Source organism: Parus major, chromosome 18, assembly GCF_001522545.3.
Source record: "Parus major isolate Abel chromosome 18, Parus_major1.1, whole genome shotgun sequence".
Classification (NCBI taxonomy): Eukaryota; Metazoa; Chordata; class Aves; order Passeriformes; family Paridae; genus Parus; species Parus major.
Genome location: NC_031786.1, coordinates 3,138,319 through 3,150,020, shown reverse-complemented (window position 1 = coordinate 3,150,020; position 11,702 = coordinate 3,138,319). Strand labels below are relative to the sequence as shown.

At 45.5% G+C, this 11,702-nt stretch overlaps 1 protein-coding gene across 1 annotated transcript in view; it reads right to left on the bottom strand.

The window, feature by feature from the left end:
* Positions 1 to 3,426: 3,426 nt before the first annotated feature.
* The window catches only part of CACNG4 (calcium voltage-gated channel auxiliary subunit gamma 4), a 43,720-nt gene continuing 35,444 nt past the window's right edge, over positions 3,427 to 11,702 (bottom strand). The window contains exons 3-4 of the mRNA XM_015645442.1: positions 8,603 to 8,743; positions 3,427 to 7,755 (exon numbers count right to left, since the gene is read on the bottom strand). Coding sequence (XP_015500928.1) covers positions 7,217 to 7,755; positions 8,603 to 8,743 — 680 coding nt within the window. The 3' untranslated portion in view covers positions 3,427 to 7,216. The remainder of the gene's footprint in view (positions 7,756 to 8,602; positions 8,744 to 11,702) is intronic.

Sequence of the window (11,702 nt, the reverse complement as noted above, 5' to 3'; positions counted from 1 at the left end):
TTTTTTTCTTTTTCCAATGCAATATCTCTCAAATACTTGTTTGCTTTCCTATCAACCAGGTTCCCCTTGATGCTTGCAGTAACTCCAGCAGTCACTCAACACATCCATTCCTTTCTCCAGAAGTGACTTCTCTTGCCTAAAGCCCAGATTGCTGGGGCTGGGCCAGCCTCTCTTCTTCCCTTTGATATTTCAGCTGATTGTAAAGCCAATTTGATGGCAATGTCAACGCAGAGGCCACTCTGGAGGTGACATTACAATTGTGATGTCAAACTGAGGAAGGTGCCAGTACCTGAATGTTAAAAGAATGGTTAAAAAAATGCCAGTGGAAAGCTGCAAATATCATTGTGTCAAGATAATGTCAGAGCTACTCCAGTCCTGCTTTATTAACACCCCAGCTTGATGTCAAAATAAAGGTGCAGAGGTGTCAGCTCAAGTTGATGAGGACGATGTGGAGCAAGGAATTAAAGTGTAGGGAGAGCATGGGAAAGGAGGAGAAAATAGAGTCTGAGTTAAAAAATATTGGTTTAAAATAACTGTAATTGAAGTATGACTTCAAGGGGTCATTACTCTGCTTGATGTGTGACAGGGATGGCTTAGGCACCCTGTGGAGCAGAGGGGCATGTGGGCACCCAGGATGGCATCTGGAGCCCCCTTCTTGCTGGGATGTGGGAGCTGTGGGCAGGAGTGAAGGCACCTGGTGCAAAACTGGAGGGGAAGGGGACCAGGGAGGGCAGTGGGGACATGGAGCAAGGCAGAGACCAGGGATGGGGCTGGCAGAGATATTAGAGGCTTCCGTTTAAACCAGAACCAAGAGTCGTCATGAAAACAGAAAGGCCTAAAGCGAGCAGACTTTAAGGCAGAAAAGAAATGCATTAAAGATGTAATGCCTTTTCCTTTGAAGTAGACTCTTGTTAAATTTCACTAGACATCAGTCAATCTCAGGAGCTGCATCTCAACTTTGATTCCTTGATGCTACAAACTCCACAGGTGGAGCAGAGGGAAGTGAATGTGTGTTTGCAAATGTGGGCACAAAGCAAGGCTCTGGTTGCTGAGGCATCAAGTGCTAATGATCCTGCTTTAGACTAATTACAACCTACAAGGACTGCAGGGGTGGGAACTCATTAATTTTTTTCCCTGGTGTTGGTCTTTGTGCCTCTTCCAGTGCTGGCAAGAATCACACTTTTTGTTCTCATTTAGATCCTTCATTCTGGAGAAGTTCTATGGGTTTGGTTTGGCTTTGAGTTTCCCTAATTCCCAGGAAACAGCTGAAGTGAAATCAGAAAGGAATAATTGATCCTTTCCTATGGCTGATTTGGAGCTGGGGGTGTGAACAGGCTTCCATGAGCCCCAGCATGGGCAGCAGTGGCTTCCCAAGCTCACATAGCTGCAGCTGAGGTGAAGAACTCCCCCCAGCCCCCCAAAACCACCTCAAGCTGCCAGCCCATGGGAAAAAAAGGGATTTGTGGGGTATTTGTGGGGTATTTGTAAAATGCAGAAACAAAACAGATTTCTGGAGGAGCGCAGGATGAAAGCAAACCCTGGAAGTTTTCTGCACATCCAGAACACCATGATACCTAATCCTCTGGGAATGGTTCCTGCAGCCTCCCTGTGACAGCTGGTAAATATTCACATTTAAAAATCAATATCACATGAAATATAAACAGACTATTAATGAGGACCTGTTGGAAGGCAGGGAGGGCTGCAATTAGTTGCACTTTAGCAGCAGCAAGTGAGGGACACAATTCTGTTTCTCTTTTGGAGAAAATGTCAGAGGAGGCGTCTGAAGCTCATCTACTTTGTTGGGTTTTTTTTTCCCTGGCAGAGGTGGTGACTTGGCTCTGCTCCCCAGCACTTGTACTCCTCTGTATTTCTTTCAGACCAGCCTCAGCATTTACCACAATCAAGTTAACCTCACTCTGTGGTTCCCTGCTTGCAGAAAACCCTTCCCAGGTCAGAAAAACCCAGAGAGGGGCAGGCAGCACCTGCTCTACTCTCAGCTCAAATGTGAGTTCAGCAAAGAGCTTTCTTCAAACAGGGTCTCCTCAGTAATATTTGGGCTCCCCAGCCTGCATTGCCCAGGTGTGGTGAGACCACTGGGATCGGGTGGGGTCTGCACAGCCAAAACCTGGGACTGCCGCTGATGGTGCCCTGGCAGCTCCCTGATTGTGGGGTGGAAATCATGGGATGCAAGAGCTAAATGTGTGTGTTTTGGCTGGCTGTTTTATTTTGCAGTAGACTCCCACCCTGCTGTGTGTTGCTGGCCATCCCTGCTGCCCCTGTGACTGACCCACAGCTCTGTGCTCCCAAAATACCGCTGGCCATGCCGGCTGTGGGCCGGGGAAAGCGATCCCCTGGCTCTGGGAGCACGGCAGCGCTGGCTGAAAGCTGAGCTGGATGGCAGACAGATGCACAGCCTCTCCTTTCCCTTTTAGCTTCAGCACTGTCTGTTGGTTCTCTCATTCCAAGGAAATGCCACATCCTCCTTTTTCCACTTTCTGAAGCCTGTCTCTGCTTTCCCCCTCCTCAAAGATCACCACTTTTCCCAACACCCTGTTCACAGCGGAGCAGCCACAGCTCCTGGGATCACCATTTCCCCACGGATTTGCTCATAAATGTGGGAAAAACCTTTATTTGTTTCAGTCCAAACAAAGCAGCTTTGGGCCCGAGCTTTAAATGGCTTCACCACTGTGTGTCAGAGGATTTTGAAAAGATGAATCCTCTGCCTCCCTCCAGACGTGCCAATTCATCATGAGCCTGGGAGAGGTGGGTAGAGACAGCCAGTTCTCATCTTTGTAGACAGTCTGGAGGCTGAGGAACTGGGAGGTGAAGTTGAAAGGAGTGTTTGAAGAAGAAATACTGTCTGTGGCTGGGGATGGCTGGGGCTGTCTGGGAGTGGGGCTGGCTGCTGACCTGCCTTTGGCACCGCTCGTCCCGCTGCGATTTGGTGATCAGAGCAAGGCTGTGTGGGGTCAGGCTCCCTCCAGGCACAGTGGGAAAGATCAGGGAGAGGAGGAGGCTCGAGGTGAGTTCCCAAGAGAGCTCAAAAGCTGGAGGAAAGCTCAGGCTCAGGGAGAGCACCTCAGAACACACAAGGGTGGTTCGCTGTGGCCTCTGGCCACCACACCAGGCTCAAACTGGGTGCTGAGACCACAGCATGTCTCATATGGGACAGGTTTAAGGTGAAAATGAGAAGGTTTTTCTTAATTTCCAACCAAATAACTGAAAATATTGTGAAGATAGCTCATCTTGGAGATTTTGTGGTCCCAGAGACCACAAGAATAATTTTATCTCCTCTGAAATACTGGCTCCCAGTAACATGGCCAGCTGCAATCCAACAGTGAAAAACGTGAAAAAAATAAACAGAAATCTCAGCTCAGAGAATTTGGAAATTAAAACTCTATATACCTTTCTCCACACAAAACCAAATACATTTAAAATGGTTTATTTAAAAAGTAAGGATTAAGTACATTATACATGGTTGTGATTATACCAGTAGAACTGAAGCACAGTGGAAATAACACTTTAGAACCGCAGACAGAAATGTAGCCTCAAGGGACATGATATATTAGCCCTTGTGGATATGTGATCCATACAGAGAGAAAAGGAAATAGAAAAATAGTTTATTGTTAGATGTCTGGGCAGCTGAAGTGATTTCTCCTTTTACTCCTATTGTGTATGAGAAATGAGGAAGAGAGAGTTCATGGTATACCTGAAACTTTGTTTCTTGGAAAATCAAATCTGATCCAATAGCATTTATATATATTTTTTTTAAGTTCTGCTGCTACAGTATATTTTATACCAAAAGACTGATTATTGTTAATGACATGGTTTTATGATATCTGCAGGTCTTGCTGGGAAATGGGGCTCGTTTGTTCAATGCTGTCCAGGGAAACCAGAGAGATGTGGAAGAACAGATGATTTTTTTTAAACTATCAGAGTGGTTTCAAAGTCTGAGCGCAATCTGACTGTTCAGATAGATCAACCATGGAGCAAGACTGTTCATGGGCAGGAATGCTGCAAATTTTTCAGTTTTGTCAGAATCAAAGTTTTTCATGGGAAAGGACTGGGGTTTTGAGTTTTTTGTGTTGGCTGTATTTTTTTTTTTCTGCAATTGTCAATTTAATGTGTTTGGTTTCGCCTTTGGTTGAACAATTTACTGCACTGCAACTTAACTGCTGAGTTTTCAATTGCAGCCCTTGTCCCACAGGACAAAAGCTCTGGTCCCTGTTATCTGCCCATGACTTTGTTCCATGTCCAGACCCCAGGAGCATCTCATGATCCCAACTCCAGCTCCATTTCTCGAAGGTGCCTGCTGGAGAAGGAGCAGATGCTCCAGCTTGGACCAAAACAGGGCATCCATCACTCCTGGAGAACTGCTGGACCCAGCTCTGCCCTGGGGGAGGAGGCTCTGGCAAAGAGCAACATCCCAAAACGCTCAGCAAGACTTTGCTTTTTCTGCCAAAAATACTGCACGTGCCTCTGCAGGTCTGAGCTGGGCTGAAGAAACACCTTGGACTTGGTCTGGAATCTGATGGGTGGTTTGAAGCACATTCACTGGAGAACGACGACTAAAAGAACAAAACCCACACGTGGAGCAAACCTCACACTGTCCACTTCCAGTTCAAGGTACATGAGTTTAGAGAAACAGCCTACATCTAACTCCTGGTTTGAAAGGGAATGGTTTTATTCTTAATTACAGTAAACACGGATGAGGACTTAGTTCTAACTATTAGTTTTTTAACACAGTGGGAAACAAATAGTTCTGGGAAATTGCACTTGAAAAATACATTGACTATAATTAGATGTAAATTAATTAGCACTTAGTATGACACACTAATGAGACAGAAGGTTGGTTTTTTTTTCATTGCAAACTTCTACTTCTATCATAGCTAATCAAAGTATTTTAATATTACGAAGTCTCAAAAAGTAGGAAATAATTTATTGTTTGAAAGCATAAAGATTCTTGTAAAAAAAACCTTTCATCAAGAACTTTAATAGTTTTAGAACCCTTTTATGTTGTCCTAGCCGAAAAGTAGGTAAAAAAGTTTTCTGCCTCTGTTTGATTTTTTTTTAAAAAGCTTGTGTAACATCTTTCTCCATAGTGTGTTGATACAGAAAGTAGCACAACATTTTCTACTTTTAAATCGTTCCCATCACTCCATTCGCTTTAGCTCTCAGAGTTCAGAGGTTTGAAAAAAGGATCCCAGCGGAGTTTTAACCTGAATGGAAACTCTTAATGAGCAGGGATGAAGGCTCCAACCCACCCCTGCCAAAATAATGATGTGGCTGTGCCAGGCTGAGGGCCAGGCAGAGCTTAACAGTGACCAGGGGAAGACTCTCGCTTAAAATTGAGATTTGTGTCTTGGTTCTTGCAAGGAGAGAGGCTTGAGCAGGGTTTCTCTGGGGGGAGAGGGGGTTCAACTTCCTTTTTGGGATGTTAAGGCAGCTTCTCCAGGATTTCCCTGGAGGACTTGGTTCCAGTAGCTGAAAGCCTCGTATCCAAACCACCACTGAGTCTCTGGCTCTGGGGCCATCATAGGATAAATTAAGACTAAAGAGGTTTTAACAGTTTGGTTGAGATCTCCCACTACCAGTGACCCAAACTTTGAAAATTATAGATTTTTTCTTGTCTAATCTTCTTCTAGCAAAGATTTTTTGGGCAAAGATGATGGGGATATTCAAAGGAATCTACAGGAATTAGATGCTCCTCTCTCACTGCATCTAATTCACATGAGGGGAATCGGGCACCTCATTCTCATATGGCTTGGTCGAGTGGTCACTAAAATCAGCATGAGTACTATTAAATTAAATTACCTTTGAGTCAGGCCCTCGAGCTTTGAGATCCAAGCCTAAGTGTAAAAACTGAAAGCAGGAATTTCTAAGAGAAAAAAAAAATATTTCAGACTCTTTTAGAAACATACAGAAGCAAAGGGTACAAATTAGTTCCCTCCTTACGTGATGCATAGAGTTTGCTGTGGGCTCTCTGCACGTAAGTCATCATTACAAAATAAATTAAATTAGGTCGAACCACCATTTCCATCTAAAAGCAACTATACCTTGCACCATGCGGCACTTAATTCATAATAAAAAGAGTTTAATAAATATCTCATAAACGGTGATGAATTTTTTCTTTTTTTTTTTCTCTATTTTTTTTTGTTTTTGTTTTTTTTTTTGTTTTGTTTTTCTTCTGTTTTAAAAAATACAAAGTTGTCATCTGCTCTGTTAACACTCGGCTCCCGTTGCTGCGGGAAGTTTCGCCAGTCCGGGCGCGTTCTGTTCTCGTTGCTCGGAGATCTCTGTTTCCAGTAGCGTTAGTGTTGCACTTGTGAAGCAGTAAGGAAATCGGGAGCGCGGTCGCGGGGCTCAGCCCTGCTCCCCGCCGCGCTCTGGGAAGTCTCCAGGGGCTCCTGACAGCCAGCACTCAGCACCTTGCCGGATCAGGCACTAGGGCTCGTCGAAATGAGAATTCAAGTTTTCTAAACGTTAGGCAAGAAATGATATTTGCAAATATGCTCAAGTCCCACCTATTTTATCTTTTTCCCTTTCTAGGTGTTTCAAGACGCACCCACCCTCTGCTCCTCGGCCTGCTTTGCCCCAAGGGATGCCTTAGCCCAGGAATGGGAGATCCCCTTCCCACCCCATCAGGGAGTCCGTAATGCTCAGTACGTGGGTGCTCCACGGTTTCAGTAGCACAGGTCAGTTTTAGAAAGTGTTGCCTTCAAAAATATTTTCTTTTTTTTCTTTTTTTTTTTTTTTTTGAAAGAGGCAAAGCTTACGCTGTGTCGAAGGAAAGTGGCTCACTTGATGAGTAGTTCATTTTCATCCTTGGGCTTGGTTATAAATTATATTTGCAAGTTTGTATTAAGGGATCTCTATATTAGAAAAAAAAAAAAAAGTACAACAATTTTTCTGTAATCCTTTAAAACACACTGGTGGCCAGTCCTTTGCAGTTTCTCCAAGACTGTGTACACACTACAAAAGTGCAGGAACATGAACTGCCTTCATCTTGTGACACCAAGAACGGAAATAAACAAACTCCAAATAGCTTCAAAAAAAGCTACGAGCGTGTAAATATCTTTATGTTGGTCCAGAGGGTCTCCACTCGCTACCTCAACACATGCCACAATTAAAGAGGTGAGAGGGTATTTTAACATTGCTCCTGACAGATCCATTCTGTTTGGGCATCTCTTCAAAAAGCACGAGGAAGGAAGGTGCTTCAAACAGGCGTCGTTCTCCTGTTGACCATGTTGACGTGGAGTCCTTCCTTAAATTCCTTCTGGAGGAAGTTGTGGACCTGCAGGAAACTGGCTTCTTGGTCTGCATTGTAGCTGGCAGCCGTGGTAACCTTCAAAGGCTCCCTGGAAAGGGTGTACATGGAAATTTCATTCATGGGGATGGTGCCTGCTATCTTCATGCCAACCGGAGAAATGTCCCTGGATGGAGAAGGCTCCGTGGATCGGGAGCTGGATCTGGACCTCCTCCTCCTGTACCTATAGCTTGGCATCCTGGCATAGGGAGAACTGGAAGAAGTCTTAAGGAATTCCCTCTTGGTCTTAAACCTCAGCTCTTTGTTCTTCTCAATATAAATGTTCACAGCCAGAACGCCGATGGTTTCGGCCACAATAAAAGACAAGGCTCCAAAATAAAAAGACCAACCATAGTTGTAATGGTTCTTTTTGTCCTCATCTCTCTTGTCACTTGGGTCACCTGCATTGCTCGATATGTAGACAATGATCCCTATGATATTACTTAGACCTAGAGGAAGAAAACCAGACATCAGTGGTTATGTGGCTGGGGAGATAAAATTCAAGCTGCTTTACTTTCTGGACCTGAATTCTGGACCTGGTTCTAAGACTGGGACAAGGAAATTTCACAGCATTTATTTACTCTTATATTTATCTCAAGGATTCATTTATTCCTGAAAAAAACAACCAATAGATCAACATATGGGTCACGTGTGCTCACATGGATCCCAAAACACTCAGCAGGACTTTCCCCCATCTCTTCATGGCCACAGTGGAAAAGCAGCAGCATGTGGGAGCTCGCTAATATTGTGAGTGGGATTCTAACATCCAGAGGAATGATAAAAATACATTTGGAGCTCAGGGCTATGGCTGTTCACCTTGATCAAGATAAGTTCTTTTCCACCTTGCTGAATTTTCATCTAAATGCAGCATGCTTCATGCAGGCTGCGGGGAGAGCTATTAACAATGGGGCTGACTCTCTCAGATGTTTCTAGTGTGAAAAACGGGCTTACCTATCAGAGGTGAATGTTTTCTGCCTTCATATTATAAAAAAAGGCCCTAGGTATAAGAGATGCCTAATTCATCTAATGTTTAATACATTTTAAATAGTGTAAAACATGCTTGTTACTGAGTTTCACTTCCTTCTGCAGGAAAACCAAAAGCTTCTCTAGAATATACTTTTTTTGTGGGGCTTCAAGAGCATAATTTTGTCTTGAGAAATTTGCCTGGTTTGGTGTTCTTAATGCCCTCAGTCCAGGAAAGGGGTGCAGGGAAAGCACTGCCAAGGAGCTTTTCCAGAGTCTTTTCCAGCTGAAAAAGGCAGCACTTCTTAAGAACTCAATTTAAACAGAACATACCTGCTGCAACAAAGAGAATCCCAGCGCTGAGAATAATGTTGTTTTTGCTGTTGTAAATCCTTCCTGCTCCGATACAGAGCCCTCCCAGCAACAGCAAAATTGTGCTTAGGATGGGGAACACGCTGGAGGCACGGACGATGCCTGGAGGGAGACAGGTAGGAAGGGAAGACAGACAAAACATTTCAGGTGCTTCCTTGGGTTGCAAGTGTGCAGATTAGTCTCAAACCCCTGTTTTTTTTTTCCCTAAAATTGTTAAGAAGAACGTTTTAATAGAACCAGAGAATTGTTAAGGTTGAAAAAGACCTTTAAGATCATCAAATCCAACAGCACCTCCACCATGCTTACCACTAAACCATGTCCTTGAGTGCCAGCCACATCCACACGTCTTTTGAACACACCCAGGGATGCCTGTTCCAGTGCTTCATAACCCTCTCACCGAAGAAATTTTTCCTAACATCTAACCTATTATAATTTTTTATTCCTTTTCGCTAGAATTATCATTGATTCTGCATTTTTGGGCATGTTTTTTGGACGATGAAGCCATGAGGTGACCAGTGTGACACAGACTCTCAATGAGTGGCTTCAATCTTTTGAGCTTTCTCCCAGGAAGTCCAGCATTATTGCCATTTTCTGATGCCACTGTGTGCAGAACATTTCTGGCTAAACACGAGATAAGTGACAGTAAGACCCAGCATCACGCAGGGAGCAGCAGTGAAAAATTCATGAGCTGGCTATGAACCCTACAACGTTTGGGACAGCTGGAGCAGACGGATCTGTTCCGTGGTGCACACACAAGGTGAGCAAATTACAGCTCTTGAAGTCAGCAGCATCCATGTTGCCAGCAAGCACGGCTAATAACCCCTTTTTCTTTTGCTGGATATTAAGGACATTGAAACCTTTCAGATTTCTAAGGAAGGAATTTTAACAAGTATGTCTTAGATGTTTGTGTTTAGTTTCCTGACAGCAAAGCAGTCATTTAAAATTCTGCATGCTTCAGTCCATTCATCAGCATATAAAATCCCCCACAAAAATATTAAAACACCACTTCAAGCCAGCTTTCAAAGTCGGGCCACAACAAGACAGAGCAGCAATCGACAGGGAAGCGGCAGTGAGCGAACAAAAGGGCTGAGAAAAAATAAACAAGCATGAGAAAAGAGATGTCTGCATTGTAAAAACCAAAGGGGTAAAAGCTGGCAGGGGTTCCTGAAAGGCAGAGTGAGGAACTGAGTTTTATTGCTGTAGAGAGAGGATTTATTTTTTGAAGAAGGGGATATAAGATGCTGTGGAAAATGGGATCACCCAGAAGCTGGGGAAAGGCGAGGGCATGGAGGGGAGCCCTGGCGGAGCGAGGGTGATGGGCTGGGGGATCCCAAGGCGAGGGAGAGTCAGGGGCTGCTGTGACAGGGGCATGGAAACCTCACAGCAGATGGGGAGGCTCGGTGGGTGGAGAGGAGCCATCTGGGCAGCTGTGCTCTCTCGGGGTGCATCCTCCTGGCCGACACGCAGGGCCAGCAGAGCCCGCTCCCCCGGCAGAAATGGACAGATGTTCCAGCTGCCGCTTTCTCTTCTCGCTGTCCATGGCCGCGGCGTTCCCGACTCAGTGAATCGCTTCCCAGCCATTCCCCTGCTAGCTGGTGACAGAACTGGTGTCACTCCCCGGGCTGTGGAAGGGACAGGGCTGGGGGTTCTCTCTCTGTGCCCCGCTCCGCCCGGAGGTGCAGACACAAACCCAAAAACACGGTGCCCGCCTGGGAAGCTTCTGCACCAGCGAGAAAAGTCCATCCTTTCCCAAAGCAGCAGCGTGGCTGCACGTGTCCTTCACAGATGGGGCATTTTCCAGGCGGATCTGAAGCCGGTCCAGGCGGGTGCATTGCTATTCAGACAGCGTCTGGCAGGAACTGCCAAATCCGACTGATGCGAGTGGGTGTAAGGTCTCTGCTCAAAGCCTGCTGAGAGCTGAGAGCCTGTTCCCTTGTCGTGAGTGGATCCCCACGTGTGTGGTATGAATTAGCAGCGCTTTGGCTTTTGGGTCAGTTTTTTCAGTCAAGTATAAGAAAAAGATTCAAAGTCAGCCTCTGCTGCTGGACATTAAGGCATCTGAAATTTCTGTCTGTCTGTTTGTCCCCTGGCTAAAGGCCTAAAATGTCCTGTGGCCCACCCTTTCTGGATATCATTTCCTTCACTTTATGGTCATGCTGTTTATAATGATTTCAGTTAAATCAAAGAGCTTTCCCAAAGTGCTTCAGTGATATCATTGGAAGGAACTTGTCAGACGTACCAAATATAGGGGGTGGATTGTTCTATGTGTGTTAATAATCTCCAGTAATAATTTTTCTATATTGGGTAATTAATGCAAAGAGAAACAAAACACAGTGTTCCCTTCCTGAAAAATTCCACAGCATATTTTTTTTCTTACATGTGTACTTTTAGCTCTGAAGTTTCAAAGGAAGCTCATAAGGTACCACGTAGAATTTACATATGTCTCCTGATACTGGTAATAAAATGACAGCGCATCAAAAAACATTAAGGCAATCTGGTTTTTGCTTTCTCCCTGGCTTTTCTGCCCCCCCCTTGTTTACCGTCCTGTCGCTTTGCATCGCCTGCTGTGCTCCGCTATGTGTGGTGACACCTCCTTCGGTGGAGCCGCGGAGCTGCTCCTCCCCATGGGGCTGCAAACCCTGCTCGGCTCGGGCTTTTCATCTCCAGAAAGGCAGGAGCCCAGGGAATGGCTTTGGAAAGAGGATGCTCCAGCATGCAGGGAGGAAGGGCATGAAAATGTAGAGATGCCCCTGGAGCAGGGTGCCCCTGCTCAGAGCAGCAGAGCCCTGACATCCTCAGTGTGGATGAGATTCCCCTTCTGCAAAGGGAGAGGTGCCTGAGCTTCCTGAGACGCTGGGTGGGAGCAGCTCGGGTTTTGTGTGCCTGAAGGAATGAGGGAGAGGAGGGAAGCAGGAGATGAGGGAAGCAGGAGATGAGGGAAGCAGGAGATGAAGGAAGCAGGAGACAGACAGGGAAGCAGGAGATGAGGGAAGCAGGAGACAGGGAAGCAGGAGACAGGGAAGCAGGAGATGAGGGAAGCAGGAGACAGGGAAGCAGGAGA